The sequence below is a fragment of the Anolis sagrei genome, chromosome 11, assembly GCF_037176765.1.
Source record: "Anolis sagrei isolate rAnoSag1 chromosome 11, rAnoSag1.mat, whole genome shotgun sequence".
Lineage (NCBI taxonomy): Eukaryota > Metazoa > Chordata > Lepidosauria > Squamata > Dactyloidae > Anolis > Anolis sagrei.
In genome coordinates this window covers 3,204,710-3,232,646 of record NC_090031.1, presented here as the reverse complement: position 1 = coordinate 3,232,646, position 27,937 = coordinate 3,204,710, and the positions used below count along the sequence as shown (strand labels likewise).

General features: G+C 40.9%; 1 protein-coding gene across 1 annotated transcript; it reads right to left on the bottom strand.

Moving 5' to 3' along the window:
* Positions 1-1,108: 1,108 nt before the first annotated feature.
* Positions 1,109-27,690, bottom strand: NCS1 (neuronal calcium sensor 1). Its single transcript, XM_060757535.2, has 8 exons — positions 27,129-27,690; positions 17,845-17,869; positions 9,638-9,776; positions 8,010-8,088; positions 6,189-6,277; positions 6,013-6,090; positions 4,990-5,133; positions 1,109-2,008 (listed from the first exon to the last, which is right to left on the bottom strand). Exons 1-7 carry the CDS (start codon positions 27,190-27,192, stop codon positions 5,035-5,037), a joined length of 573 nt encoding a protein of 190 aa, XP_060613518.1. The 5' UTR covers positions 27,193-27,690; the 3' UTR covers positions 1,109-2,008; positions 4,990-5,034.
* Between the last annotated feature and the right edge of the window lie 247 nt (positions 27,691-27,937).

The window sequence follows — 27,937 nt, the reverse complement described above, 5'->3', positions numbered from 1 at the left end:
CTTATGAAAACTGCGCATGCGCACTCGCCTGTCCCCTTTTCTGCCTTGCTTCCCGCCTCCACGCCCCGCCCCTTTTTCTCCGCTTTGCGCAGGCGCGGAAACGTCTCTTCGTCGTGAGGGGAAAAAAAGACCTCGCTTGTAACTACCGCGCATGCGCACTCGCCAATCCTCTTTTCTCCCTTGCTTCACGCCTCCACTCCTTTTTCTCCGCTTTGCGCAGGCGCGGAAATGCCTTACGCAAAACCTTCCTTGTTAATATTGCGCATGCGCACTCGACTGTCAACCCCTTTACTCCCTAACTTCAGGCCTCCATACGCCCGTTCTTTTCTTCGCGCATGCGCATAAACGTCAATATCTCGCTTTTGAATACTGCGCATGCGTATTCGTCTGCCCCTTAAACGTCTATACCTCGCTTTTGAATACTGCGCATGCGTATTCGTCTGTCCCCTTTACTTCAGCCCGCCCCTTTGCTCCCTTTTTGCGCAGGCGCAAAAACGACTCTTCGCCGTGGTCGGAAAAAAAGTTTGTTGCGCATGCGCAACTCGCTTCTCTGCTTTCTCCCTCTTCGCATGTGCTTTTAAATACTGCGCATGCGCCTGACCCATTCACTTCAGGCTTCCATACCCCCGCCTGTTTTCTCACTTTTGCGCAGGCGCAGAAACGACACTTCGCAGTGTCTGGCGCATGCGCAACCTGCTTTTCTCCCTCGTGAGACCTCGCTTTTGAATACTGCGCATGCGCAATCGCCTGTCCTCTTTACTCCACGCCCCCACCATTTTTCTCTTCTGCGCAGGAGCAGAAACGTCTCTTCGCAATGGCTGGAAAAAAGGTTTGCCGCGCATGCGCAATTCGCTTCTCTCCTTTTCTCCCTCGCTTGGGAGTGCTGCGCAGCCGCACTCGCGGCATCTTTTCACCCCGTTTGTGAATATTGCGCATGCGCACATCCCTTCTCGCCCTCACTTCAGGAAAGATAGATATTTCCCACAACCAGCCTCTAGAGGCCGCTGTGGCTAAATAAAATATCTCTTTGGCTGCATCTACACTGCAGATTTAACCCAGTTTGATCCCGATTGCCGCAGACAAAAGCACAACAAAAACATTTCGGGTTTTTTTTTGGTTTCTTATTTTCTTTTTTTGTCATTCCTTTTGAGAAAGAAGAAAAAAATGTGTTTGTTTTGTTTGTTAAAGCTTTGACAAATAATCGGCCGCATTCACACTTTTGTTTGTTTGTTTCATGCAGAGAGAGAGAGAGAGAAAAATTGGGATTATTCCGTTAATACAGGACAGAAAGGAAGAAAGAAAGAAACCGATACAGACATAAATATCGATCGATCGATCGATTAGAAAGACAGCATTCTGCAAATCCCGACGAGGCAAGACAGAAATCATTGCAGCACAGAAAGAGGATGATGAGGATGATGATGATCATTTTTTTGCATTGGTTTTTGTTTTTGTTTCCGGTGCAGGAATGGATGCAAAAATGCAATATTTATAATTCTGAAAAAATGCAATATTTATCTTTTTTTCCTAAACCCAGCAAAAAAAAAAATATCCAAAATTATTATTATTATTATAACTATTGGCTTCGTTTTCCAGATCCGTGTAAACCGTGCAACCCACCCAATAACAGCAGCAGCAGCAGCAATAACAAATAAATATTGATCGTTTCGAGGCTTTCGGCCTGGACAGAAAAGCATTGATATGTAGGCGATGGGTCGGTTTCAGGCGCGATACCTTCCCTCTCATTGCAATGTCTCGCATCTGCATTCCTTTCCCGAACCACATTCCATCCGAACCATTCAAACGGGGGGAAATAATAATCGTAATATTGTCATAATTCTTCTTTTTCCAGCTCCTTTCTTTCCCCCCCAAAATAATGCAGACGTTGGCGAAAACGGAGACGGACCGACGGGTTGGTTGGTTGGTTGGTTGATCAATCAAGCGCAAAAAAGGGTCTTTTCTGGGTTCGATCCCTCGCTGATGTAGAAAAAAGGAGGGTCGGATGGCACTGGGAAAGGAACGAGAAAGAAAGAAAGGCTTATTAAAGGGCTCCAAACATCCCGTTGAAGTCGAACATGACCCCCCCCCCCATAAGTGATAGTAACTTATAGTTTTGCTAACGGCAAGGACGCCAGACTAAATAATAAGGTTTAAGCCTTGGTCAATTTGGTGTGTATCATTTAATCAAGGATTTATGCCCTATTTTCATATGTTTACAGCAGAAAGTAGATTCAACTTCAGAAAGGCAGATTGGACTAAATTCTCAGACATGTTAGATGACATGATTACATCGGTCGCGCCAATCCCTGAGGAATACGAGCATTTTATTGAAATTCTGAAAACCTGCTCACGGGCCTCTATACCGAGAGGCTGCAGAACCCACTACCTCCAGGGCATTACTCCTGAAACAGCTGCCTTGTTGGAAAACTATTACAGGCCCCACAACGAAGACCCATTGAGTGAGCAAACCCTTCAGGCAGCGCAGAGCATTGTGTCCTCCATCTCTGAAGCCAAGAAAGAACAGTGGATCAAGCTGATCACAGAGGTCGACATGGGCAGGAGCAGCCAGAAGGCGTGGAGGCTGCTGAGACGGCTGAGCAACGACCCCTCACAAACTAATACCCATTCCAACATAAAGGCAGATCAGATAGCACACCAACTCTTGAAGAATGGGAAACCCAACCTTGCCACCAAAGTAGGAAAGAAACCAATAGCCAGACAACAAGAGACTGAGAACAACCACCTTCATGAACCCTTGACATCTACTGAATTGGACATGGCTCTCAACAAATGTAAGAATGGCAAAGCAGCTGGCTTGGATGATCTACGGATGGAACAAATCAAGAACTTTGGTCCAAAAGCAAGGCGCTGGCTGCTGGAGCTGATGAACAACTGCACTGCATCCTGTCAGATCCCCAAAATCTGGAGGAAAGCAAGAGTCATCGCCATCTTGAAGCCAGGCAAAGACCGTAATGACCCAAAAAGCTACAGACCAATCTCCCTGTTGTGCCACCTCTACAAAGTTCTGGAGAGACTTATTTTGCATAGAATTACGGAAAAAAAATAGACCCCTGTCTGATCCCACACCAAGCTGGCTTCAGGAAAGGCAAAAGCTGCAAAAGAACCTGACTCAGCACATGGAAAATGGCTTTGAAAGGCAGCAGATCACAGGAGCTGTCTTCATAGACCGGTCAGCAGCCTATGAGACTGTGAACCACCGCTGCCTCCTCCTGAGAAAAATGTATAATATCACAAAGGACAACCACCTCACCCGCCTCATAGGAAACCTGCTACAAAACAGGAGCTTTTTTGTTGAGTTCCAGGGCCAGAGAAGCAGAAACAGAAGAACGGCCTGCCTCAGGGGAGCGTGCTTGCTCCATCCATGTTCAACATCGACACAAATGACCAGCCACTGCCAGAAGGGACAGAGAGCTTCATCTATGCTGATGATCGCGTCATTACCGCTCAAGCAGGGAGCTTTGAGATGGTAGAACAGAAGCTCTCCGAAGCTCTAGGTGCTCTCACTGCCTCTCTGAAGCTTGCTCCATCAATGTTCAATATGTACAGACATTATCAGCCACTGCCAGAAGGGGCAGAGAGTTTCATCTATGCTGATGATGGTGCCATTACCGCTCAAGCAAGGAGCTTTGAGACTGTAGAACAGAAGCTCTCCGAAGCTCTAGGTGCCCTTACTGCCTATTACAGGGAAAACCAGCTGATCCCTAACCCATCTAAAACACAGACATGTGCCTTTCATCTCAAGAACAGACAAGCATCCCGAGCTCTGAGGATTACCTGGGAAGGAATCCCACTGGAGCATTGCAGCGCACCCAAATACCTGGGAGGAGTCGCTCTGGACCATGCCCTGACCTACAAGAAGCACTGCCTGAACATCAAGCAAAAAGTGGGTGCTAGAAACAATATCATACGAAAGCTGACTGGCACAACCTGGGGATCACAACCAGACACAGTGAAGACATCTGCCCTTGCGCTATGCTACTCTGCTGCTGAGTATGCATGCCCAGTGTGGAACACATCTCACCACACTCAAACAGTGGATGTGGCTCTTAATGAGACATGCCGCATTATCACGGGGTGTCTGCGCCCCACACCACTGGAGAAATTACACTGTTTAGCCGGTATTGCACCACCTGACATCCGCCGGGAAGTGGCAGCCAATAGTGAAAGGACCAAGGCAGAGACATCTCCAGCTCATCCCCTGTTTGGGTATCAGCCAGCACGTCAACAACTTAAATCCAGACATAGTTTTCTAAGATCTACAGAGATACTCGCTGGAACACCTCAGCAAGCGAGAGTCCAAAAGTGGCAGGCTCAAACCCAGAACCTCAACTAATGGCTGATACCAAATGAGAGACTCCCCCCTGGGCACACAGAAGACTGGGTGACTTGGAAGGCGCTGAACAGACTGCACTCTGGCACCACGAGATGCCAGATGAGGCCACAAAGTGGAGTCCACGACATGCGAGTGTGGAGAAGAGCAAACCACTGACCACCTGCTGCAATGCACCCTGAGCCCTGCCACATACACCATGGGGGACCTCCTTGCGGCAACACCAGAGGCACTCCAAGGGGCCAGAGACTGGACATTTAATCAACTAATTTTGTATTTTCTCTGTTTGTTTGCTTTGTTCTGTTAGAAATGTAATATAATTGACTGGCTGCCCTGACACGACAAATAAATAAATATCATCATCACAATCCTCCTTGGGCTCTTTGTGCTCTGACTCCCTGATGGCCTTTGCAAGCGTTCCCCTTGATTGCATCTGCCCACCCTTTCTGCTGCCCAATGCCTTGCAAATGATTCAATAAGCCGGCCATAATTGCATCTCATTGCCATCAGAAGACATAAACCCAAAGGTCAGGGGCAGAAGGGGCAGGCGGGCCCGCTTTCTTGTCCTGAGATGCCTCTGCAAAAGGGTGGTCATCCTGAACTTCACGGCAGGAATAAGGGATTTGCAAGCTCCTCACCAAAGCTTCTTGGCGGAGGGGTGTGTGTGTGTGTGCGTTGCACAATTATACGAGTCCGTCGTAGAGCGAGAGAGCCTGCACAATGGAGGGGTCGGCCTTGGAGCCCTCCTGGAACTCCTGCAGGGTCAGCTTCCCGTCCGCGTTCTGCAAGGAAAGAGAGAAAGGAAGGATGGGGGCAAGCAAGGCGCCCTCCGTATCAGAAGGGGGTTTGGGACGTGGGGAGGCTTCCTTCCTTCCTTCCTTCCTTCCTTCCTTCCTTCCTTCCTTCCTTCCTATGTATGTATCTATTCATCCATCCATCCATCTATCAATTTTCCTTCTTATCTATCCATCCATCTTCCCATCTTCCTATCCATCTTCCCATCCATCCATCTATCGATTTCTCTACCTTTATATGTATGTATGTATGTATCTATTTATCTACCTACCTACCTACCTACCTATGTATCATTCTACTTACCTATGTATCCATCCATCCATCCATCCATCTATACATCTATACAACCCTTCCTATCTATCTATCTATCTATCTATCTATCTATCTATCATCTATCTATCTATCATCTATCTTCCTTCCTTCCTTCCTTCCCTCTTTCATCTCTCTCTCTTTCTCCTTCCTTCCTTCCTTCCTTCCTTCCCTCTTTCATCTCTCTCTCTTTCTCCTTCCTTCCTTCTCTCCCTCTTTCATCTCTCCCTCCTTTCTGCTTCTTTCTCTTTCCTTCCTTCCTTCTTTCTTTCCTTCCCTCCCTCTTTCCTCTCTCCCTCCTTTCTCCTTCCCTCCTTCTCCTTCCTTCCCTCCCTCTTTCCTCTCTCCCTCCTTTCTCCTTCCTTCCTTCTCCTTCCTTCCCTCCCTCTTTCCTTCCTTCCTTCCTTCCTTCCTTCCTTCCTTCCTTCCTTCCCTCCCTCCCTTCCTCTTTCCTCTATCCCTCCTTCCTTCCTCCCTCCCTCCCTCGTCCATTCTTTCCTCCTTCCTTCCCTCCCTCTTCCTTTTTTCCTTCTTTCTTTCCAAACCCATCCACGTACTTTATCCATCATGGCAAAAATCCGGTCCACCCTCTTCTCGGGCGTGTTTTCTTCTTCGGGGAGCTCCACCGTGTTGCCCTGCAAAAGGAGAAGAACGAGGAGGAGAGGAGACACACATTGCCTATCTCGGGCCCTCCCCGGACCTAGGACATCTCTTCCCCGGGAACGGGACTCACCACCATCTGGTAAATGGCATCCACGATGTCCAGCATCTCGTTCCGGGTGATGTAGCCGTCGTTGTCCAGGTCGTAGAGCTTGAAGGCCCCTGGAGACACACACAGGGACAACATGAGACATCCCCACACTTTCTAATCTAACCACGTTTGAGAGATGTCCTCTTCCTTCCCTAACCTATATAATAACATAACATAAAATAATATATATATTATAATATAATAATATAACAATATAATAATAATAATAATAATAATAATAATAATAATAACAATAATAATAATAATAATAATAATAATAATGTAAGATGCTTCTGACTTCATGGGATCTCAGCTGTGACTAGGAGTCGTCTGTGACTCGGGGTGGCCCGTACATTACAAACGCCACCCGGGCTAAGGAAGTCTCCAGGAAGCAAATAATGCAAAGGGAACACAGTGCTTGAATGAAGGACCTTCCTTCTCTCCCTCCCTTCCCTTCTTTCCTCCCTTTCCTTTCTTTCCTTTTCGTCTTTCCTTCTTCCTTTCCTTCTTCCTTTCCTTCTTTTCCTTCCTCCCTCCCTCCCTTTCCTCCTTCTTTACCTTTCTTCATTTCCTTCTCCTTCATTTCCTTCCCTCCCTCCTTTCTTCCTCCCCCTCCTTTCTTTCCCTCCTTCCTTTTCCTTCCTCCCTCCCTCCCTGTCCCTCCTTCTTTCTTTCACTTCCTTCCCTTCTTTCCCTCCCTCCCTCCCTTTTTCCTTCCTTCCTGTCCCTCCTTCCTTCTTCCTTTCCTTCTTTTCCTCCTTCCCTCCCTCCCTTTCCTCCTTCTTTCCCTTTCTTCATTTCCTTCCCCTTCATTTTCTTCCTTCCCTCCTTTCTTCATCCCCCTCCTTTCTTTCCCTCCTTCCTTCCTCCCTTCCTGTCCCTCCTTCTTTCTTTTCCTTCCTTCCCTTCTTTCCCTCCCTCCCTTCCTTTTTCCTTCCTTCCTTCTTCCTTTCCTTCTTTCTATCTAAGATATAAATACAATATTAAATGGAAGCGACAGTCAAGAAGTAACAAGAGAAGGAGAAAAAGAGGGAAGGAAGGAAGGAAGGAGAGAAGGTGGGAGGGAAAGAAGGAAAGAAAGAAAGAAAGAAAGAAAGAGAAGCAAGGAAGAAGAGAAGGAAATTAGAAAGTGAAAGGAAAAAGAGAGGGAAGGAAGGAGAGAGGGAACAAAAGATAGGGAGGGAAGGAAGGAAGGATGTAACCAAAAAGCAAAGAAAGGGAGGAAAGAAACAGGTAGAGATGGAAGAAAGATGAGAGATAGGGAAAGAAAAAGAGGAAAGGAAGGAAAGAGGGAAGGGAGGAGAGAAAGAGGGAGGGAAGGTTGGCCACAGCAACGCGTGGCGGGTACAGCTAGTAATAATATTAATAATATTAATAATATTAATAATAATAATGTAAGATGCTTCTGACTTCCTGGGGTCTCAGCCCTGTTCTTGACTAGGAGTCGTCTGTAACTCGGGGCGGCCTGTACATTACAAACGCCACCCGGGCTAAGGAAGTCTCCAGGAAGCAAACAATGCAAAGGGAACAAAGGCCAGGCTACTTCTATAATAATAATAATAATAATAATAATAATAATAATAATAATAATAATGTAAGATGCTTCTGACTTCATGGGGTCTCAGCCCTGACTAGGAGTCGTCTGTAACTCGGGGCGGCCCGTACATTACAAACGCCACCCGGACTAAGGAAGTCTCCAGGAAGCAAACAATGCAAAGGGAACAAAGGCCAGGCTACTTACTTCTGTGATAATAATAATAATAATAATAATAATAATAATAATAATAATGTGGAAGGACTCACAGCGCAGCTTCTCGTCCAAGGTTCCCCGAGAGGTGACGGACAAGGCCTGGATGAACTCGGAGAACTCGATCCTCCCGTCCTGGAAAAGGGAAAAGCGGAGGGGATTGATTTTGTCATTTCACAGTTGTAGTTGCTGGGATTTATAGTTCACCTACCATCAAAGAACCCCTTAAACTCCACCAATGATGGAAGTGAACCAAACCTGGGCACACAGAACTTCCACGCCCAACAGAAAATACTGGAAGGGTTTGGTGAGCATTGACTATGAGTTTGGGAGATGTAGTTCACCCACATCCAGAGAGCACCGTGGACTCAAAACGAAGTCAATCAAACGGATCAAACTTGGCACAAATACTCAATATGCCCAAATGTGAACACTGGTGGAGTTTGAGGGAAATAGACCTTGGCATTTGGGAGTTGTAGTTGCTGGGATTTATAGTTTGCCCACAATCAAGCGCACTCCGAATTCCACCAACTATGGAATTGAACCAAACTTGGCACACAGAACTCCCATTAACAACATAAAATACTGGAAGAGTTTGGGGTGGGCACTGACCTTGAGTTTTGGAGTTATAGTTCACCCACATCTGGAGAGCACTGTGGACTCAAACAATGGTAGATTTGGACCAAACTTGGCGCAAATAATCAATATACTCGAATGTGAACACTGGTGGAGTTTGGGAAAAATAGAATTTAACATTTGGGAGTTGTAGTTGCTGGGATTGATAGTTCACCTACAATTAAAGCACACTCCGAACTCCACCAACGATGGAACTGAACCAAACTCTGCACACAGGACTCCAATGACCAAGAAAAAAATACTGGAAGGGTTTGGTGGGCATTGAGTTTGGGAGTTGAAGTTCACTTATGTCCAGAAAGCACTATGGACTCAAACAATCATGGATCTGGACCAAATTTAGCGTCTATACTCAGTATGACCAAATGTGAACACTAGTGGAGTTTGGGGGAAATAGACCTTGGCCTTTGGGAGTTGTAATTGCTGGGATTTACAGTTCACCTATAATCAAGGCGCACTCTGAACTCCACCAATGATGGAATTGAACCAAACTCACATGACCAAGAGAAAATACTGGAAGAGTCTGATGGGTATTGACCTTGAGTTTGTGAGTTGTAGTTCACCCACATCCAGCGAGCACTGAAAAAATCATGCATCTGGACCAGATTTAGCACCTATACTCAGTATGACCAAATGTGAGCACTAGTGGAGTTTGGAGGAAATAGACCTTGACATTTGGGAATTGTAGTTCACCTACATCCAGAAAGTACTATAGACTCCAACAATGATGGATCTAGACCAAAGTTGGCACAAATACTCAATATGCACACTAGTGGAGTTTGGGGAAAATAATATTTAACATTTGGGAGTTGTAGTTGCTGGGATTTATAGTTCACCTACAATCAAAGAGCATGCTGAATCCCACCAGCGATAGAATTGGGCCAAATTGGTTTCCCACACAGAATCTCCATGAGCAACAGAAAATACTGTGTTTCCTGATGGTCTCTGATTGTAAGTGAACTATAAATCCCAGCAATTACAACTCCCAAATGTCAAGGAGTCTATTTACCCCAAACTCCACCCCCAGGGAAAGCCAAAAGCCGAGCCGTACTTTGTTTTCGTCGAAGACGTTGAAGACGAAGGTGGCGAACTTGGTGGGGTCCCCGAAAGGGAAGAACTGCTTGTAGATCTTCTGGAAGCCGGCCGCGTCCAGCTGGCCGCTGGGACAGTCCTTGATGAAGCCTTTGTACCTGGAAGGGAGGGAAGGAGGGAGAGGGCGGATTTGGGGAGAGCACACTCTGCAACACCACGAGGATTCCCATTCCTGGATTATCAATGGCATTTTCCTAATTGGTTCTAGCATCACCACATGGGGAAAAAGTTTATCAAACTATCAAAACTTCGTTGTAGTTTGAGTATGGGTGCATCCTGAGAGTTATAGTTTGAGTATGGGTGCATCTTAGAAGTTGGAGTTTGATTATGTGTGCATACTGGGAGTTATAGTTTGAGTATGGCTGCATCCTGGGAGTTGTAGTTTGATTATGTGTGCATACTGGGAGTTGTAGTTTGATTATGTGTGCATCCTGGGTATTGTAATTTGACTATGTGCCATCCTGGGAGTTATAGTTTGAGTATGGGTGCATACTGTGAATTGCAGTTTGATTATGGGTGCATACTGGGAGTTGTAGTTTGATTATGTGTGCATCCTGGGAGTTGTAGTTTGACTATGGGTGCATCCTGGGAGTTGTAGTTTGACTATGGGTGCATCCTGGGAGTTACAGTTTGACCATGGGTGCATCCTGGGAGTTGTAGTTTGATTATGTGTGCATACTGGGAGTTGTAGTTTGATTATGGGTGCATCCTGTGAGTTGTAGTTTGGCTATGGGTGCATCCTGGGAGTTGTAGTTTGGCTATGGGTGCACCCTGGGATTGGAACACATTTTGCTCTAGTGTTCCAATACATATTTCTATTTATTTATGTATTTATGTATTTAGTTTAATAAATAATCTAGATATATAATAAAAGTGAATGTTTGTATGTATGTATGTATGTGGCAGCTTTCTGATTGGCTGCCACTTTCACAGCCCACTGTGACCTGCACGAGCGACGGACCTGGACCACACTTGGCACACATGACCCCCATGACCCACTATACGTTCTGGTGCAGTTTGGAGGAGGATGGACCATGGATGATGGGACTTGCAGTACCTTCACTCACTTTCTGAGACCACTGCAACCCACATCCAATGACCGATAAAGACCAAACTTGGCACACAGAGCTCCCATGACCCACTCTACATCCTGGTGCAATCTGAAGGTGTATAGACCATGGGTGATGGGACATGCACTACCTTTACTCACTTCCTAAGGCCACTGCGACCCACATCCAATGACCAATAAAGCCCAAACTTGGCACACAGAGCCCCCATGGCCCATTCTACATCCTGGTGCAGTTTGGAGGAGGATGGACCACAGATGATGGGACTTGCAGTACCTTCACTCACTTTCTGAGACCACTGCAATCCTCATCCAATGACTGATCAAGACCAAACTTGGCACACAGAACCCCCATGACCCATTCTACATCCTGGTGCAGTTTGGAGAAGGATGGACCACAGATGATGGGACTTGCAGTACCTTCACTCACTTTCTGAGATCACTGCGACCCTCATCCAATTACTGATCAAGACTAAACTTGGCATACAGAGCCCCTATAACCTATTCCGCACCCTGGTGCTGTTTTGAGGAGGAGGGACCATGGATGATGGGACTTGCAGTACCTTCACTCACTTTCTGAGACCACTGCGACCCTCATCCAATGACTGATGAAGACCAAACTTGGCACACAGAGCCCCCATGACCCACTCTACGTCTGGTTGGGGTTTGTGGACCAATGGACCAAGGATGATGGGACTTGCAGTAGCTTCACACACTTCGTAAGACCATTGCGACCCACACCTATGACTGATCAAGACCTAACTTGGCACACAGAGCCCCCCTGACCCATTCTACATTTTGATGCAGTTTGGAGGAGGATGGACCACGGATGATGGGACTTACAGTACCTTCACTCGCTTTCTGAGACCACTGTGACCTACATCCAATGACTAACAATGCAGCGTCCCCAAACTAATAATAATAATAATAATAATAATAATAATAATGTAATGTCAAAGGCTTTCATGGCCAGAATCACTGAGTCGCTGTTAGTTTTCCAGGCAGCATTCTCTCCTGACATTTTGCCCACATCTATGACAAGCATCCTCAGAGGTTGTGAAGTCTGTATTCTCAATTCGCTTCTGACACGATTGATTGATTAATTAATTAATTAATTAAGGAGGGGATTTTCCTGGAGCTCGGAAGGTGGTCTCTCTCAAGCGTCGCTTTGGAAACTACGTCTTCCGGGGAGCGAAGATGGAGCGAATCCCTTCCCTTTGCATCCAGGGGCTCCTCTACGTGTCCAAAAGGGAGACAAACCATGCTTATGTCCATCCATCTTATGTCTACGGCCGCTTTGGGGAGGGAAACAAGTCCCCGTAAATATTTATCCCTCCTGGTTGTCATTCCTGCTTTAGGTAAAGGCAGCTGCTGGGGTTACAATAATATTTACAGACAAGCCGGAGGTGATGGATGTCGAGGCTGTCAAAAGGGGGGGATTCTGGATTACCTTTCCCCATATATATATATATATATGGGGAGGGATTGCCTTGGTCAAAACAGGTCCCATTTCTCCATATAAGCCCACCTTTGCGGCTTTGCAAAAGCTCCCTTCTCTCCTGCCAGCAAAACTCTGGGTGGAAGCAAACCTTAATGGATTGATTCCCTGAAAACAATCCCCGGATGGCCAATACTAATAGCCTTCTTCCTCTCGCAGCTCCCGGAACAAACCAAAGAAATCCCAAAGTGACACCAGCAGTCCATTTTCTCTTTCCACCTACTGATTTGGAGCATGCGAACAACTGCAAAACACCACCCACGCATCATATTAACATTATTATTATTATTATTATTATTATTATTATTATGTCTCTAAACAGTAAGCAATCAAGGGCCAGTGAACACCACCCAGGCTAAGGATGTCTCCAGGCAGCAGACAATGCAAAGGGAACAAAGCCCTGGCTACTTCTATAATAATAATAATAATAATTATTATTATTATTATTATTATGTCTCCAGAAAGGAAAAAATCAAGGGCTAGCGAATGCCACCCAGGCTAAGGAAGTCTCCAGGCAGCAAACAATGCAAAGGGAACAAAGCCCTGGCTACTTTTATAATAATAATAATAATAATAATAATAATGTCTCTAAACAGTAAACAATCAAGGGTAAGTGAATGCCACCCAGGGTAAGGATGTCTCCAGGCAGCAAACAATGCAAAGGGAACAAAGCCCTGGCTACTTTTATAATAATAATAATAATAATAATTATTATTATTATTATTATTATTATTATTATTATTATGTCCCTAGACAGGAAGCAATCAAGGGCCAGTGAATGCCACCCTGGCCAAGGAAGTCTCCAGGTAGCAAAAAATGCAAAGGGAACAAAGCCCTGGCTACTTCTATTATTATTATTATTATTATTATTATTATTATCATGATTATGTCTCTAGACAGGAAGCAATCAAGGGCAAGTGAATGCCACCCTGGCCAAGGAAGTCTCCAGGTAGCAAAAAATGCAAAGGGAACAAAGCCCTGGCTACTTCTATTATTATTATTATTATTATTATTATTATTATCATTATTATTATGTCTCTAGACAGGAAGCAATCAAGGGCCAGTGAACGCCACCCAGGCTAAGGAAGTCTCCATGCAGCAAACAATGCAAAGGGAACAAAGCCTGGACTACTTCTAAAATAATAATAATAAATACTAATAATATTTACTATCATCATTATTATTATTATGGATCTATTATTATTATTATTATTATTATTATTATTATTATTATTAACACCACAAGATTATTATTATTATAATTATTATTATTGCTCTAGACAGTAAGCAATCAAGAGCCAGTGAACACCACCCAGGCTAAGGAAGTCTCCAGGTAGCAAACAATGCAAAGGGAACAAAGCCGTGGCTACTCCTATAATAATAAAAATAATAATTATTATTATTATCATTATTATGACTCTAAACAATAAGCAATCAAGGCCCAGTGAATGCCATCCGGGGTATGGATGTCTCCAGGCTATTATTATTATTGTTATTGTTATTATTATTATGTGTCTACTGTTTAGAGACATAATACACAGTAAGCAATCAAGGGCAAGTGAACACCACCCAGGCTAAGGAAGTCTCCAGGCAGCAAACAATGCAAAGGGAACAAAGCCCTGGATACTTCTATAATAATAATAATAATAATAATAATAATAATAATAATAATTACTATTATTATTATATCTCTGGACAGTAAGCAATCAAGGCCCAGTGAATGCCACCCAGGGTAAGGATGTCTCCAGGCAGCAAACAATGCAGAGGGAACAAAGCCTGGTCTACTTCTAAAATAATAATAATAATTACTATTATTATTGTTATTATTATTATTATATATCTAGACAGTAAGCAATCAAGGCTCAGTGAATGCCACCCGGGCTAAGGAAGTCTCCAGGTAGCAAACTATGCACCAGGTTACTTCTAAAATAATAATAATTACTATTATTTTTACTTTCTATCATAACTATTATTAGTATTATATCTCCAGGCGATAAGCAATCATGACCTAGTGAATGCCACCCAGGCTAAGGAAGTCTCCAGGCAGCAAACAAAGCAAAGGGTACAAAGGCTGTGCTACTTCTAAAATAATAATAATAATAATAATAATAATAATAATTATTATTATGCCTCCAGGCAAGAAGCAGTCAAGGGTTAGTGAATGCCACCCGGGCTAAGGATGTCTCCAGACAAGAAATGCAGACGAAATGGGAAAATAATAATAATAGTAATAGTATAATAATAATAGGAGCCAAGGCTGCTGGAACACAACAACACCCTTATCTGGTTCTCTCTTTCATGCTTGGTTCTCATTCCCTTTGCTGTTGTTTTCAATGCCGGAATTATCTAAGAGGGGCGCCCGCTTTCTCGCTTGCATGTGCTGACGAAAAACCTGGCAAATATATATATATATATACACACACACATCGGGAATCAACAAGGAACAAAGGCAGAGGAATAGCAGATTGGGGGCGGAGGAGGAGGAAACGTTACGCAATGGGGGGGGGGGCACCCAAATCTGTCAAGACATCGATCTTTATGGCAAAGGAGGAGGAGGAAAAGGATGAGATGATGATGGGAAGACGAGCAGAAATATATCTCTTTTCCGAGACTTTTTTTGGTAGTGACTCATCGAGGAGGAAAGGGGTCGCATTGGTCATCGATTCCCAATTAAAGCCGTCCCCAAACGACCGGGAATGAGATGCTATCAGCGTGGATTTGATATGCGCACAATTCTGGTTGTGTACCAGTTTGCACTCTGTCTGCAACATGATGTTTACAATGTCATTTCCTAATGGGTCCTATCACAAAAACATGGGGAAAGTTTATCAAGCTGCACAAACTTTGCCTTTGCGGGAAGGACTTATAGCAAACTTTGCAATAGTTTTCCAATATCTTTGCAATAGTTTTCCAATTTCTTTGCAATAGTTTTCCAATATCTTTGCAATAGTTTTCCAATATCTTTGCAATAGTTTTCCAATATCTTTGCAATAAACTTTGCAATAGTTTTCCAATATCTTTGCAATAAACTTTGCAATAGTTTTCCAATATCTTTGCAATAATTTTCCAATATCTTTGCAATAGTTTTCCAATATCTTTGCAATAGTTTTCCAATATCTTTGCAATAGTTTTCCAATAGTTTTCTCATCATTGAGTTTGAGCCAATTCAGCCACGCACAAAAACAACGTTTCTGGAGTATAACAACTGCTTTCAAAATAAGGACCTCACAATTAAACAGATGTAACCCTTTCAAACCAGGAAAAGAACAATATTTTTCAAATACGGAGTGTTTATATTTGTGTGAATGCAAGTCTGTGGGATGTTTATCTACAGTTATATGTTATTGATTTAGATATGTGATATTTTTATACATATGTGAGGCATTGAATTTGCCATTTATTATGTTGTAAACCGCTTTGAGTCTCCCCAGGGGTGAGAAAAGCGGTATAGAAATGTAGTTAATAATAAAATAATAATAATAATGTCTGTAAAAGAGGATTTTGATTAAAAATCCCAAAAGGTTGGATTAGAGTTCTGTCCTACATGAGAATCATCATCACCATCTCATTCATATACATAGACATATTACATTTTATTATTTTATATTATTTGTTATTTTTAATTTTATTATGTTATACTATATTATTATATTATATTATTATATTATATTATTATCCTTGGGATGTATGGAAAATAAGATTTGTATTCTGTCTTCCATTAAAATTATTATTATTATTTTATATTATTATTTTATATTATTTACATTTTTATATTATTATTATTATTATTATTATTATTATTATTATCCTTTGGATGCCTGCAAAATAAGATTTGGATTCTGTTTTCCATGACAATTATCATCATTATATTTATATTATTTTATATTATTATTATTATTATTATCATCATCATCATCATCATCATCATCATCATCCTTGGGATGCCTGCAAAATAAGATTTGGACTCTATCTTCCATTAAAATAATTATCATCATTTTTATTATTTTATATTATTATTATTATATATTATTTTATATTATTATTATCCTTTGGATGTCTGAAAAATAAGATTTGGATTCTGTCTACCATTAAAATTACCATTTTAATTTTAATTATTATTATATTATATTATTATTTTATTTATATTATTATAATATCATTATTACCTTTAGGATGCCTGCAAAATAAGTTTTGGATTCTGCCCTCCATGAGAATTATCATCATTACTATTATCATCATCATCATCATTATATATTATTATATTATTATTATATTTTATTACATTTTTATATCATTATCCTTGGCATGGCTGCAAAATAAAGATTTGGATTCTGTCTTCCATGAGAATTATTATTATTATTATTATTATTATTATTATTATTATTATTATTATTTTATATTATTATTATTATATTTTATATTTTATATTATTATCCTTGGCATGGCTGCAAAATAAAGATTTGGATTCAAAATCCTAATAAGTCGGATTTGGATTCTGTCTTCCATGAGAATTATCATCATCATTATCATCATCATCATTATATATTATTATTCTTATTATATTTTATTATATTTTTATATTATTATCCTTGGGATGGCTGCAAAATAAGATTCGGATTCAAAATCCCAATAAGTTGGATTTGGATTCTGTCTTCTATGACAATAATAATAATTGGGTTGTTGCAGGTTTTTTCGGGCTGTATGGCCATGTTCTAGAGGCATTCTCTCCTGACGTTTCGCCTGCATGTATGGCAAGCATCCTCAGAGGTAGTGAAGTCTGTTGGAACTAGGAAAATAGGTTTACCTATCTATGGAATGACCAGGGTGGGACAAAGGACTCTTGTCTGTTGGAGCTAGCTGTGAATGTTTCAACTTACCACCTTGATTAGCATATAATGGCTAATCATTATTGTTGTTGTTGTTGTTGTTGTTGTTGTTGTTGTTGATGTTGTTGTTGTTGTTATTATTATTATAGTATTGTATTTTATTTCATTATTATATTATATTACATTATTATATTATTATATTTAATTATATTATTATATTAATTATTTTATATTATTGTAGTCTATTATATTCTATTATATATAGAATCGGAGTAGAACGATGACTTTCGAAGCACAATTAAACAGGAAACAACATTTTTGAGCCAGGAACAGACCATTTCTTCAATTGTGTTACAGAGTGTGATTAATATTGATCTTATTTATATCCCACTATTTGCAATCATCCCTAATGGGGAGGTCAGGCTAGGTGGCCCTTGGGGGTCCCTTCCAACGTGGCGATGATCTAATTCTCTTCCTCCAACCACATGGATGGATTTGGCGAGGCGGACAACACAACTCAGTCCTTAAATCTCACTTTTCTCACCTTGTTTCTCAATAACGGGACCTTTGCACAACCTTTCGCACGTCCCCGTCTTGCCAAATCAAGCTGTGCAAAGGAAGCCGCCCCGCTTTTCGCATCTTGTGTCACGTCTCTCCGCAAAGAGACGCAACCCTTTTGGAAGGGCAATGATATCAAGGAGACATGTGCACGCCCACACGCCATGCAACACGGCTTTGCACGCCCACCCATAAGCAACATTGCACTTGCGACTCACCATTGCTGGACTTCCTTCTCCGTAACTGTGGAAGGAGGGGAAAAAAAGTTTGAAAGTTAGTACAAAGACAGCTACAAAAGTGTGCCACAAATATAAATCTCATTTGTTCTCACTTGAACGCTACGTTGCCTGAACTTACTCTTAGGTAGACAACTTGCTAATTAATAGGCACCCATGACGTCATTTCTTTTCCCATTAATTCTCTCCCCAACTTTCCCACGTCAGCGCTCTAACCGGAGCTGCCTATTTTCTGCTCTAAACTGTAAACAAAGACTTTTGTTGACCTCCACAGCTCCGTATGATTTTCCCTGGGAACCTTCTGCATCACTTAGCTCTTCACCCGACTCCTTATCTAATGTTGCAGTTTCTGGCTCCTCCGACTGACCTTGGAGCCTTGTACTTTCTGAGTCAGGTTTTTCCCCAGAGAGAACCACAATTTCTCTGACTTGTATTTTCATCACTTTGTGTCCCAGAAAGTCTCACAGGAAATCCCACAATTCTTTCTAAACCATCAGTGAACCCATCAGCCTCAGGCTGTACCACAACAACCCCCCCCCCCCCCCGCACTGATCCTTGGTTTCATCTATAGTGAAACGCAATGGCCGTCGTCAACACAAATCATGATTAACTGAAATCACCAATCCAATTATTTACCTATGTTCCTATCATCTATCTTCCTATCTATGTATCCATCCATCAATCCATCCATCTTCCTTCCTTTATTCCTGTGTATCTATTCATCCACCCATCCATCCATTTTCCTTCTTATCTATCCATCTTCCTATCTTCCTACCCCTCTTCCTATCCTTCCTTCTTTCTTTCTTTTTTTCTTTCTGTCTGTCTGTCTTTCCATCCATCCATCCATCCATCCATCCATCTATCTATATCATCTATCTATCTATCTATCTATCTATCTATCTATCTATCTATCTATCTATCTATCTACCTACCTACCTACCTACCTTTATATGTATGTATGTATATACCTACCTACCTATATAACATTCTACCTTCCTATGTATCCATCCATATATACATCTACAACCCTTCCTACCTACCTACCTACCTTCCTTCCTTCCTTCCTTCCTTCCTTCCTTCCTTCCTTCCTATGTATGTATTCATCCATCCACCCATGCATCCATCCATTTATCTATCCATTTTCCTTCTTATCTATCCATCCATCTTCTCATCTTCCTATTCATCTTCCTATCCATCTTCCATCTTCCTCCCTCCCTCCCTCCCTCCCTCCCTTCCTTCCTTTGTATGTATGTATTCATTCATCCATCCATCTATCCTTTTTCCTTCTTATATATTCATCCATCTTCCCATCTTCCTATCCATCGTCCTATCCACCTTCCTTCCTTCCTTCCTTCCTTCCTTTGTATGTATCTATTCATCCATCCATCCATCTATCAATTTTCCTTATCTATCCATCCATCTTCCCATCCATCTTCCTTCCTTCCTTCCTTTATATGTATCTATTCATCCATCCATCCATCCATCTATCCTTTTTCCTTCTTATCTATCCATCCATCTTCCTATCCATCTTCCTTCCTTCCTTCCTTTGTATGTATCTATTCATCCATCCATCCATCTATCAATTTTCCTTATCTATCCATCCATCTTCCCATCCATCTTCCTTCCTTCCTTCCTTTATATGTATCTATTCATCCATCCATCCATCCATCTATCCTTTTTCCTTCTTATCTATCCATCCATCTTCCTATCCATCTTCCTTCCTTCCTTCCTTTGTATGTATCTATTCATCCATCCATCCATCTATCAATTTTCCTTATCTATCCATCCATCTTCCCATCCATCTTCCTTCCTTCCTTCCTTTATATGTATCTATTCATCCATCCATCCATCTATCCTTTTTCCTTCTTATCTATCCATCCATCTTCCTATCCATCTTCCTTCCTTCCTTCCTTCCTCCATCCTTCCTTCCTTCCTCCATCCTTCCTTCCTCCATCCACCCACCCACCCATCCATCCATCCATCCATCCATCCATCCATCCATCCATCCATTTTCCTTCTTATCTATCCATCCATCTTCCCATCTTCCTATCCATCTATCCATTTTCCTTCCTTCCTTCCTTCCTTCCTTCCTTCCTTCCTTCCTTCCTTCCTATGTATGTATGTATGTATGTATGTATCTATTCATCCATTTTCTTTCTTATCCATCTTCCCATCTATACATCTATCCACCCACCCACCCACCCATCTTATCTATCCATCTTCCCATCTTCTTCTCCATCCATCCATCCATCTATCGATTTATCTATCTTTATATGTATGTATGTATGTATGTATGTATCTATTTATCTACCTACCTACCTACCTACCTATGTATTATTCTACCTTCCTATGTATCCATCCATCCATCCATCCATCCATCCATCTATCCATCCATCTATACATCTACAACCCTTCCTACCTACCTACCTACCTACCTACCTACCTATTTATCTATCTATCTATCTATCTATCTATCTATCTATCTATCTATCGACCAACCTACCTTTCTATCTATCTTTATCTTCCTATGCTATTTATCTAGTTCTAAATATCTCTCTACCTAGTCATCTATATTCCAATGATCTTTTCCTATCTTACCTATCATCTATGCATCTCTCTATCTTCCTTCCTATCCCTCTTCCTTTCCCTCTTCCTGTCTCTCTTTCTATCTGAAATGGGGAGATATCTATCTATCCATCCATCCACCCATCTATCTTCCTATCTTTCTTTATCTCTCTATCTGTCTAGTTCTAATGATCTATCTCTCTCTTCTTTGGTTCTGCTTGGCTTTTCATGTTTTCCCCATCTTTGAGAGCCCCCCCCCCCTTCCTTCCAACTTGGGGCTTTTTCGGTGAATCCATTCCCTTTCACGTTGCATCAAAGAGTTTCCCCCCATGTGAGGCTCCGGCAAGGCTATTTATATTCCCCTTTTTGACAGGCGCCGGCGGTTTTTGAACCAAGGAGATGCAACTCTCTTTCTCTTTCCAAAAAGAGGCCTTTTTTGGAGCGCGTTTAGATCTACCTGAGCATCGAAAATGTGCAAAAACAACAAGATATATATATACACAAACAGAGGTCATGTTCTGCCCCAGCTGGTTTAGAAAAAAAGAAGCCATCCCCTTGAGGTTAAACGTTAACAATCAGGAAGACTTTTGCCTGTTAAATATTATTTTTTAAAAACCAATGAAAGCCATCCAACTTTGGCTGCGCATTTCTCTGCAAATTCCCGATTCCCACAAGGAAGGAATCTCCTGATAATGGTCTCACTTGTAGTTCTGCTGCCTCCAATGATTTTTTTCTCCTGCATGCAACACGGCTTAAATATTAACACGCTGCTGGGGGGAAAGTAACTCAGGGATGGCACCAAGCAGGGAAGGCCTTTTCCAGGGAATGAGATCATTGCCATCAATGGCATCTATCTATCTACCCATCTATCCATCCATCTACCCATCTATCTATCTATCTATCTATCTATCCATCCATCCCCCCACCTACCCATCTATCAACCCATCCATCTACCTATCTATTCATCCATTCATCCATCCATCTACCGATCCATCCACCCACCCACCCACCCATCTATCCGTCTGTCTATCTATCTATCTATCTATCTATCTATCTATCTATCTATCTATCTTTCCACCCACCCACCCATCCATCCATCCATCTACTGATCCATCCACCCATCCACCCATCCACCCACCCACCTATCCGTCCGTCCGTCCGTCCGTCCGTCCGTCCGTCCATCCATCCATCCATCCATCCATCCATCTATCTATCTATCCATCCATCCATCCCCCCACCTACCCATCTATCAACCCATCCATCTACCTATCTATTCATCCATTCATCCATCCATCTACCGATCCATCCACCCACCCACCCACCCACCCATCTATCCGTCTATCTATCTATCTATCTATCTATCTATCTATCTATCTATCTATCTATCTATCTTTCCACCCACCCACCCACCCATCCATCCATCCATCTACTGATCCATCCACCCATCCACCCACCCACCCATCTATCCGTCCGTCCGTCCGTCCGTCCGTCCGTCCGTCCATCCATCCATCCATCCATCTATCTATCTATCTATCTATCTATCTATCTATCCACCCATCCACCCACCCACCCACCCACCCATCCATCCATCCATCCATCTACCAATCCGCCCACCCACCTATCTATCCATCCACCCACCCATCTATCCGTCTGTCTGTCTGTCTGTTCATCCACCCACCCATCCATCTACCTATCTATGCATCCACCCATCCATCCACTCACCCACCCACCCATCTATCCGTCTATCCATCTGTCTGTCTATCTATCTATCTATCTATCTATCTATCTATCTATCTATCCATCCATCCATCCATCCATCCATCCATCCATCAACCCATCCATCCATCTATCTATCTATCTATCTATCTATCTATCTATCTATCTATCCATCCACCCACCCACCCACCCCCCCCTCTCTCTCTCCTTCCCTGGACCTGGACTAAAATTGGCACACAGAACCCCCCATGACTAACTTAACCTACTGGAAGGGTTGGAAGGGACTGACTCACTATAGCGGGAGTTGTAGTTCACCCTGCAGCCAGAGAGTACACAGAACCCACCTATGATGCATCTAGAGCAACCTTGCCCAACATAACAAACTTGAAGTAGTGATGGCGTTTTGGGGGTTCACCTGGCATGATAAGGAGTTGTAGTTCACCCACAACCTTATGCATAGGAAATCCCCTTTAAAAAGTCCAGCGTGACCTTGGCTTTGCCTCCGCAAGGACAAGCACTGTGTGCCGCTATATATTATTTGACGGCGCTGCTATTATGAAATCGCAGCCGGCCGAAAGGAATGCAAAAGAGAAATTTGGAGAGTCGAGATGCACCCCCAGGGCCACACCGTCTCCAAAAGACAAGCCCATCCCATGGCAAAAAAGGAGCGGCACGGCCTCTTTGGTTGGCAACGAAATCCTGGAGGGGGAACGAGCTCTTTTGCATTCCCTGAAAAAGGACCACAGCTCTAAAGGTAAAAGTAACTTTTCCTGGGAGGTGCCCTTCAGACCCCATAACAGACAATGCAAGATAGATGGTGAAAACGGGATTGTAAACATTCTCATTGACCTATTTGCAAAGTATGCGTGTGCATATATGTGTATGTATATCAGTGTATGTGCATATATATATATATGCATGTGTGTATATCAAAGTATATGTTTGTGTGTGTGCATACATATATATGTGTGTCATTCCATATGTGCATGTGTGTATATATAGTGTACAAACACATGTATATCTTTGTGGGCGTGTTTATCTAAGTATATGTTTGCGTGTGCATACATATATATGTCATTGTGTATGCATATATATAGGAGTGTATGCATATATATGTTTTTGTATGTAATGTGTGCATATATACATATGTATATGCATATGTATGTCAATATGTGTATATATATAGTATATATGTGTGTGCGTGCACATATATATCTATCAGTGTATATGTGTGTGTGTATATTATATATACACACACATGCATATATTTATATATACATACTGACATACATATATATATGTACACCTACTATAGATGTATACACACAAAGCACTCCCACTTGCATATATATCTATTTGTTTGCATGTATATATCTAAGTATGTTTGCATGTGTGTATAAGTATGTGTGTATGTATGTATATATGTATATAGTCATGTGTGTATATATGCATGTAGTCTATATAATCTATATATAATCTATAAATAATATATGTGTGTATATGTGTGTATACAGATATGTCGTGTGTATAGAGTGTATGTGTATGTATGTATATCTGTGTAGTGTGGGTGTGTATATGATATATATAAAATCATAATCCATATATCTATACTCTCTCTCTATATATATATATATATACATATATATGCAATGTATGAGTACAGGTGTGTATATATGCATGCAGTGTGTATATAATTTATAAGTATAGGTATATGTGTGTAGATATCTAAGTATGTTTGTGTGTATACATATATACGGTATGTCATGTGTGTATGTGTATATGTGTGTGTGTGTGAGTAGTGTAATAATAATTATATATGTGAGTGTGTCTGTATCTAAGTATATGTTTGTGTGTGTATATACACACATATATATGTATGCCATTATGTGTGTACATATGTATGAGTTTATATCTACATCTCTACATACACCCCTCCTCTATATGGTTCAGAAATAATAATAGTAGCCTCAAGGCTGGTTACAACATATACATCTATACATATACATCTCTCCTCCATATGGTTGAGATATAATAATAATAATAATAATAATAATAATAATAGCAGCCTCGAGGGGTTGTTACCACCTATACATCTATGCATCCACATCTATCCTCCTCCATAATAATAATAATAATAATAATAATAATAATAGTAATAATAATACTAATAGCAGACTCAAGGTGCGTTGCAACCTATACATCAATGAATACACACCTCTCCTCCATATGGTTGAGATATAATAATAATAATAATAATAATAATAATAATAATAGCAGACGTAAGGCAGGTTACCACCTATGCATCTATGCATACACACCTCTCCTCCATATCAGATATAATAATAATAATAATAATACGAAATTTAGCATATATATCTCGTTTGCTGTGTCATACTGTTTTCGTGTTAGAATAATAATAATAATAATAATAATAATAATAATACAACAGCAGCCTAGAGGTGGATTACAACCTATACATCTATGCATATACATCTACCCTCCATAACAATAATAATAATAATAATAATAATAATACATTATTAATAATAATAATAATAATACATTAGCAGCCTAGAGGTGGAATACAATCTATACATCTATGCATACACATCTGCCCTCAATAATAATAATAATAATAATAATAATAATAATAATAGCAGCGTCGAGGCAGGTTACATCCTATACACCTCTGCATAATAATAACAACAACAATAGCAGCCTTGAGACCAGTTATAACCTATACATCTATGCATACACATTTACCCTCAATAATAATAATAATAATAATAATAATAATAATAATAATAATAATAGCAGCCTTGAGGCAGGTTACAGTCTATACATCTATACATACACATCTACCCTCCATAATAATGATAATAACAACAACAACAACAATAATAGCAGCCTTGAGGCATAATAATGATAATAACAACAACAACAATAGCAGACTCAAAGCGGGCTACAACCTATACCTCTATACATACACATCAACCCTCCATAATGATAATAATAATAATAATAACAACAACAACAACAACAACAACAACAACAACAATAGCAGCCTTGAGGCATAATAATAATAATAACAACAACAATAATAGCAGACTCAAGGTGGGCTACAACCTATGCATCTATACATACACATCTACCCTCCATAATAATAATAATAATAATAATAATAATAATAATAATAATAGCCTTGAGGCATAATAATAATAATAATAATAACAACAACAGCAACAACAACAATAGCAGACTCAAGGCGGGCTGCAACCTATGCATCTATACATACACATCTACCCTCAATAATAATAGTAATAATAACAACAACAATAATAGCAGCCTTTAGGCAGATTACAACCTATACATATTCATCTACCCTCAATAATAATAATAATAATAATAATAATAATAATAACAACAACAACAACAGCAGCCTCGGGGCAGGTTACAACCTATGCATCTATACATACTCATCTACCCTCAATAATAATAATAACAACAACAACAACAACAACAATAGCAGCCTTTAGGCAGGTTACAACCTATACATACTCATCTATCCTCCATAATAATAATAATAATAATAATAATAATAAGAATAACAACAACAACAATAGCAGTCTCGAGGCAGGTTACAACCTATGTATCTATACATACACATCTATCCTTAACAACAACAATAACAATAGCAGACTCAAGGCGGGCCACAACCTATACATCTATACGTACCCATCTACCCTCCATAATAATAATAATAATAATAATAATAAACAGAAGCCTTGAGGCAGGTTACAACCTATACATCTAAACATACATATCAGTCCTCAATAACAACAACAACAACAACAACAACAACAACAACAACAACAATAGCAGACTTGAGGCAGGTTACAACCTATACATACTCATCTATCCTCCATAATAATAATAATAATAATAATAATAATAATAATAACAACAACAACAACAACAACAATAGCAGTCTCGAGGCAGGTTACAACCTATGTATCTATACATACACATCTATCCTTAACAACAACAATAACAATAGCAGACTCAAGGCGGGCTACAACCTATACATCTATACATACTCATCTACCCTCCATAATAATAATAATAATAATAATAATAATAATAATAATAACAACAACAACAATAATAATCACAGACTTGAGGCAGGCTACAACCTATACATACTCATCTACCCTCCGTAATAATAATAACAACAACAATAGCAGCCTCGAGGCAGGTTACAACCTATGTATCTATACATACTCATCTACCCTTAATAATAATAATAATAATAATAATAATAATAATAATAGCAGACTTGAGGCGGGTTACAACCTATGTATCTATACATACACATCTACCCTCAATAATAATAATAATAATAATAATAATAATAATAATAATAATAGCAGACTTGAGGCAGGTTACAACCTATGTATCTATACATACACATCTACCCTCCATAATAATAATAATAATAATAACAATAATAATAATAATAATAACAACAACAACAAGAATAGCAGCCTGGAGGCGGGTTTCAACCTCTCCATCTCGGCATGCCCATCCACCCTCCATCTGGCTCAGCCACCCAAAAACAGCATCAGTGGGTGGCTTCTTCCCTTTGGCGTCGGCGCGCATGAATCATAACCGAGCTCCTTGCAAAGAAAGAACAAACGCCCCGCGGCCCTTTGCAAGAAATGGTGCAGTGTGCAGGCCGAAAGGGGGGCTGTTGAACATATAGGTGACCCCGAAGCCGTGCCTTCCTAGCAACGACACACCCGCTCACCTGCCGGCTTTGGCACCTGAGACACCCCCCAATGCAGCAGGACTGCACCACTGGCACATGTGGTTGGCCCGGATACAGATCCTGCAGCACCAGCATCACACCCACAAAGCGGTGCAGACCCCCCCACATCTAACGGGAAGACATTTGACATTGGTACCAAATAAATAGCCGGACTCACAATAGGTTTTGCGGGTCAGCTCCTCCACCACTTCGGGCTTCAACTTGCTGTTGGATTTCCCCATCGCGGCCCGGAGAATTTAGCAGCGCATCAATTTCGGGTTTGGTTTTGTCGTCTTGCTCGATGTCAATGGGTTGGCAGGTTGTCTCGGAGCCAGACCCGGAACGGCAGGAGATTTGTCCTTTGCAGCGCAAACAAACAAAATACGTATCAAATCTGAGCAATATGCAATATATATATATCTCTATGTATTTGAGTGTCAACAGCCTCGATGGCTGGAAAGCATCCGATCCAGATGGTTTTCTTGCTTGGTGTCAATAGCAAGGAGCGATTGCAGATTGTCTTTTTTTGCAGCACCAGCAGCAGCGATGGATGCAAAACATTAATTTTAGCAGATCGTCAATGTTGTCGTGTTGCTTTCCTTGCTTTAGTGTCAATAGCAGGTCAGAAGAGTCAATGTCTTGTCACAACGGCTTTGGAAGAGACTTGATGGATTCCAAAATAATAATAATAATTCGAGCAGGTCATAAATATGAATATATATATATATATATATATATATATATATATGTCAATCGGAAAAATTGGAGACAAGCCTTTATGGATTCAAAAATAAAAATGGCATAAATTTCAAATATTTTTTTCCTAGCTTAATTGCAAGGATTATTCAATTTATTATTATTATTATTATTATTATTATTATTAGGAATTTTAAAAATGGGCATAAATTTTAAATATTTTTCTCAGGCTTAATTGCAAGGATTATTCAATTTATTATTAATAATAATAATATTCATTAATAGGAATTT

Excerpts from the sequence above, each read along its gene's own strand:
- NCS1 (XM_060757535.2), bottom strand. The coding sequence starts at position 27,192 with ATGGGGAAATCCAACAGCAAGTTGAAGCCCGAAGTGGTGGAGGAGCTG. Across the intron at positions 17,870-27,128 it reads GCTGACCCGCAAAACCTATT|TTACGGAGAAGGAAGTCCAG; the intron begins GTGAGTCCGGCT and ends CTCCTTCCACAG. Across the intron at positions 6,278-8,009 it reads CTTGGACGAGAAGCTGCGCT|GGGCCTTCAAGCTCTACGAC; the intron begins GTGAGTCCTTCC and ends GTGTGTCTCCAG.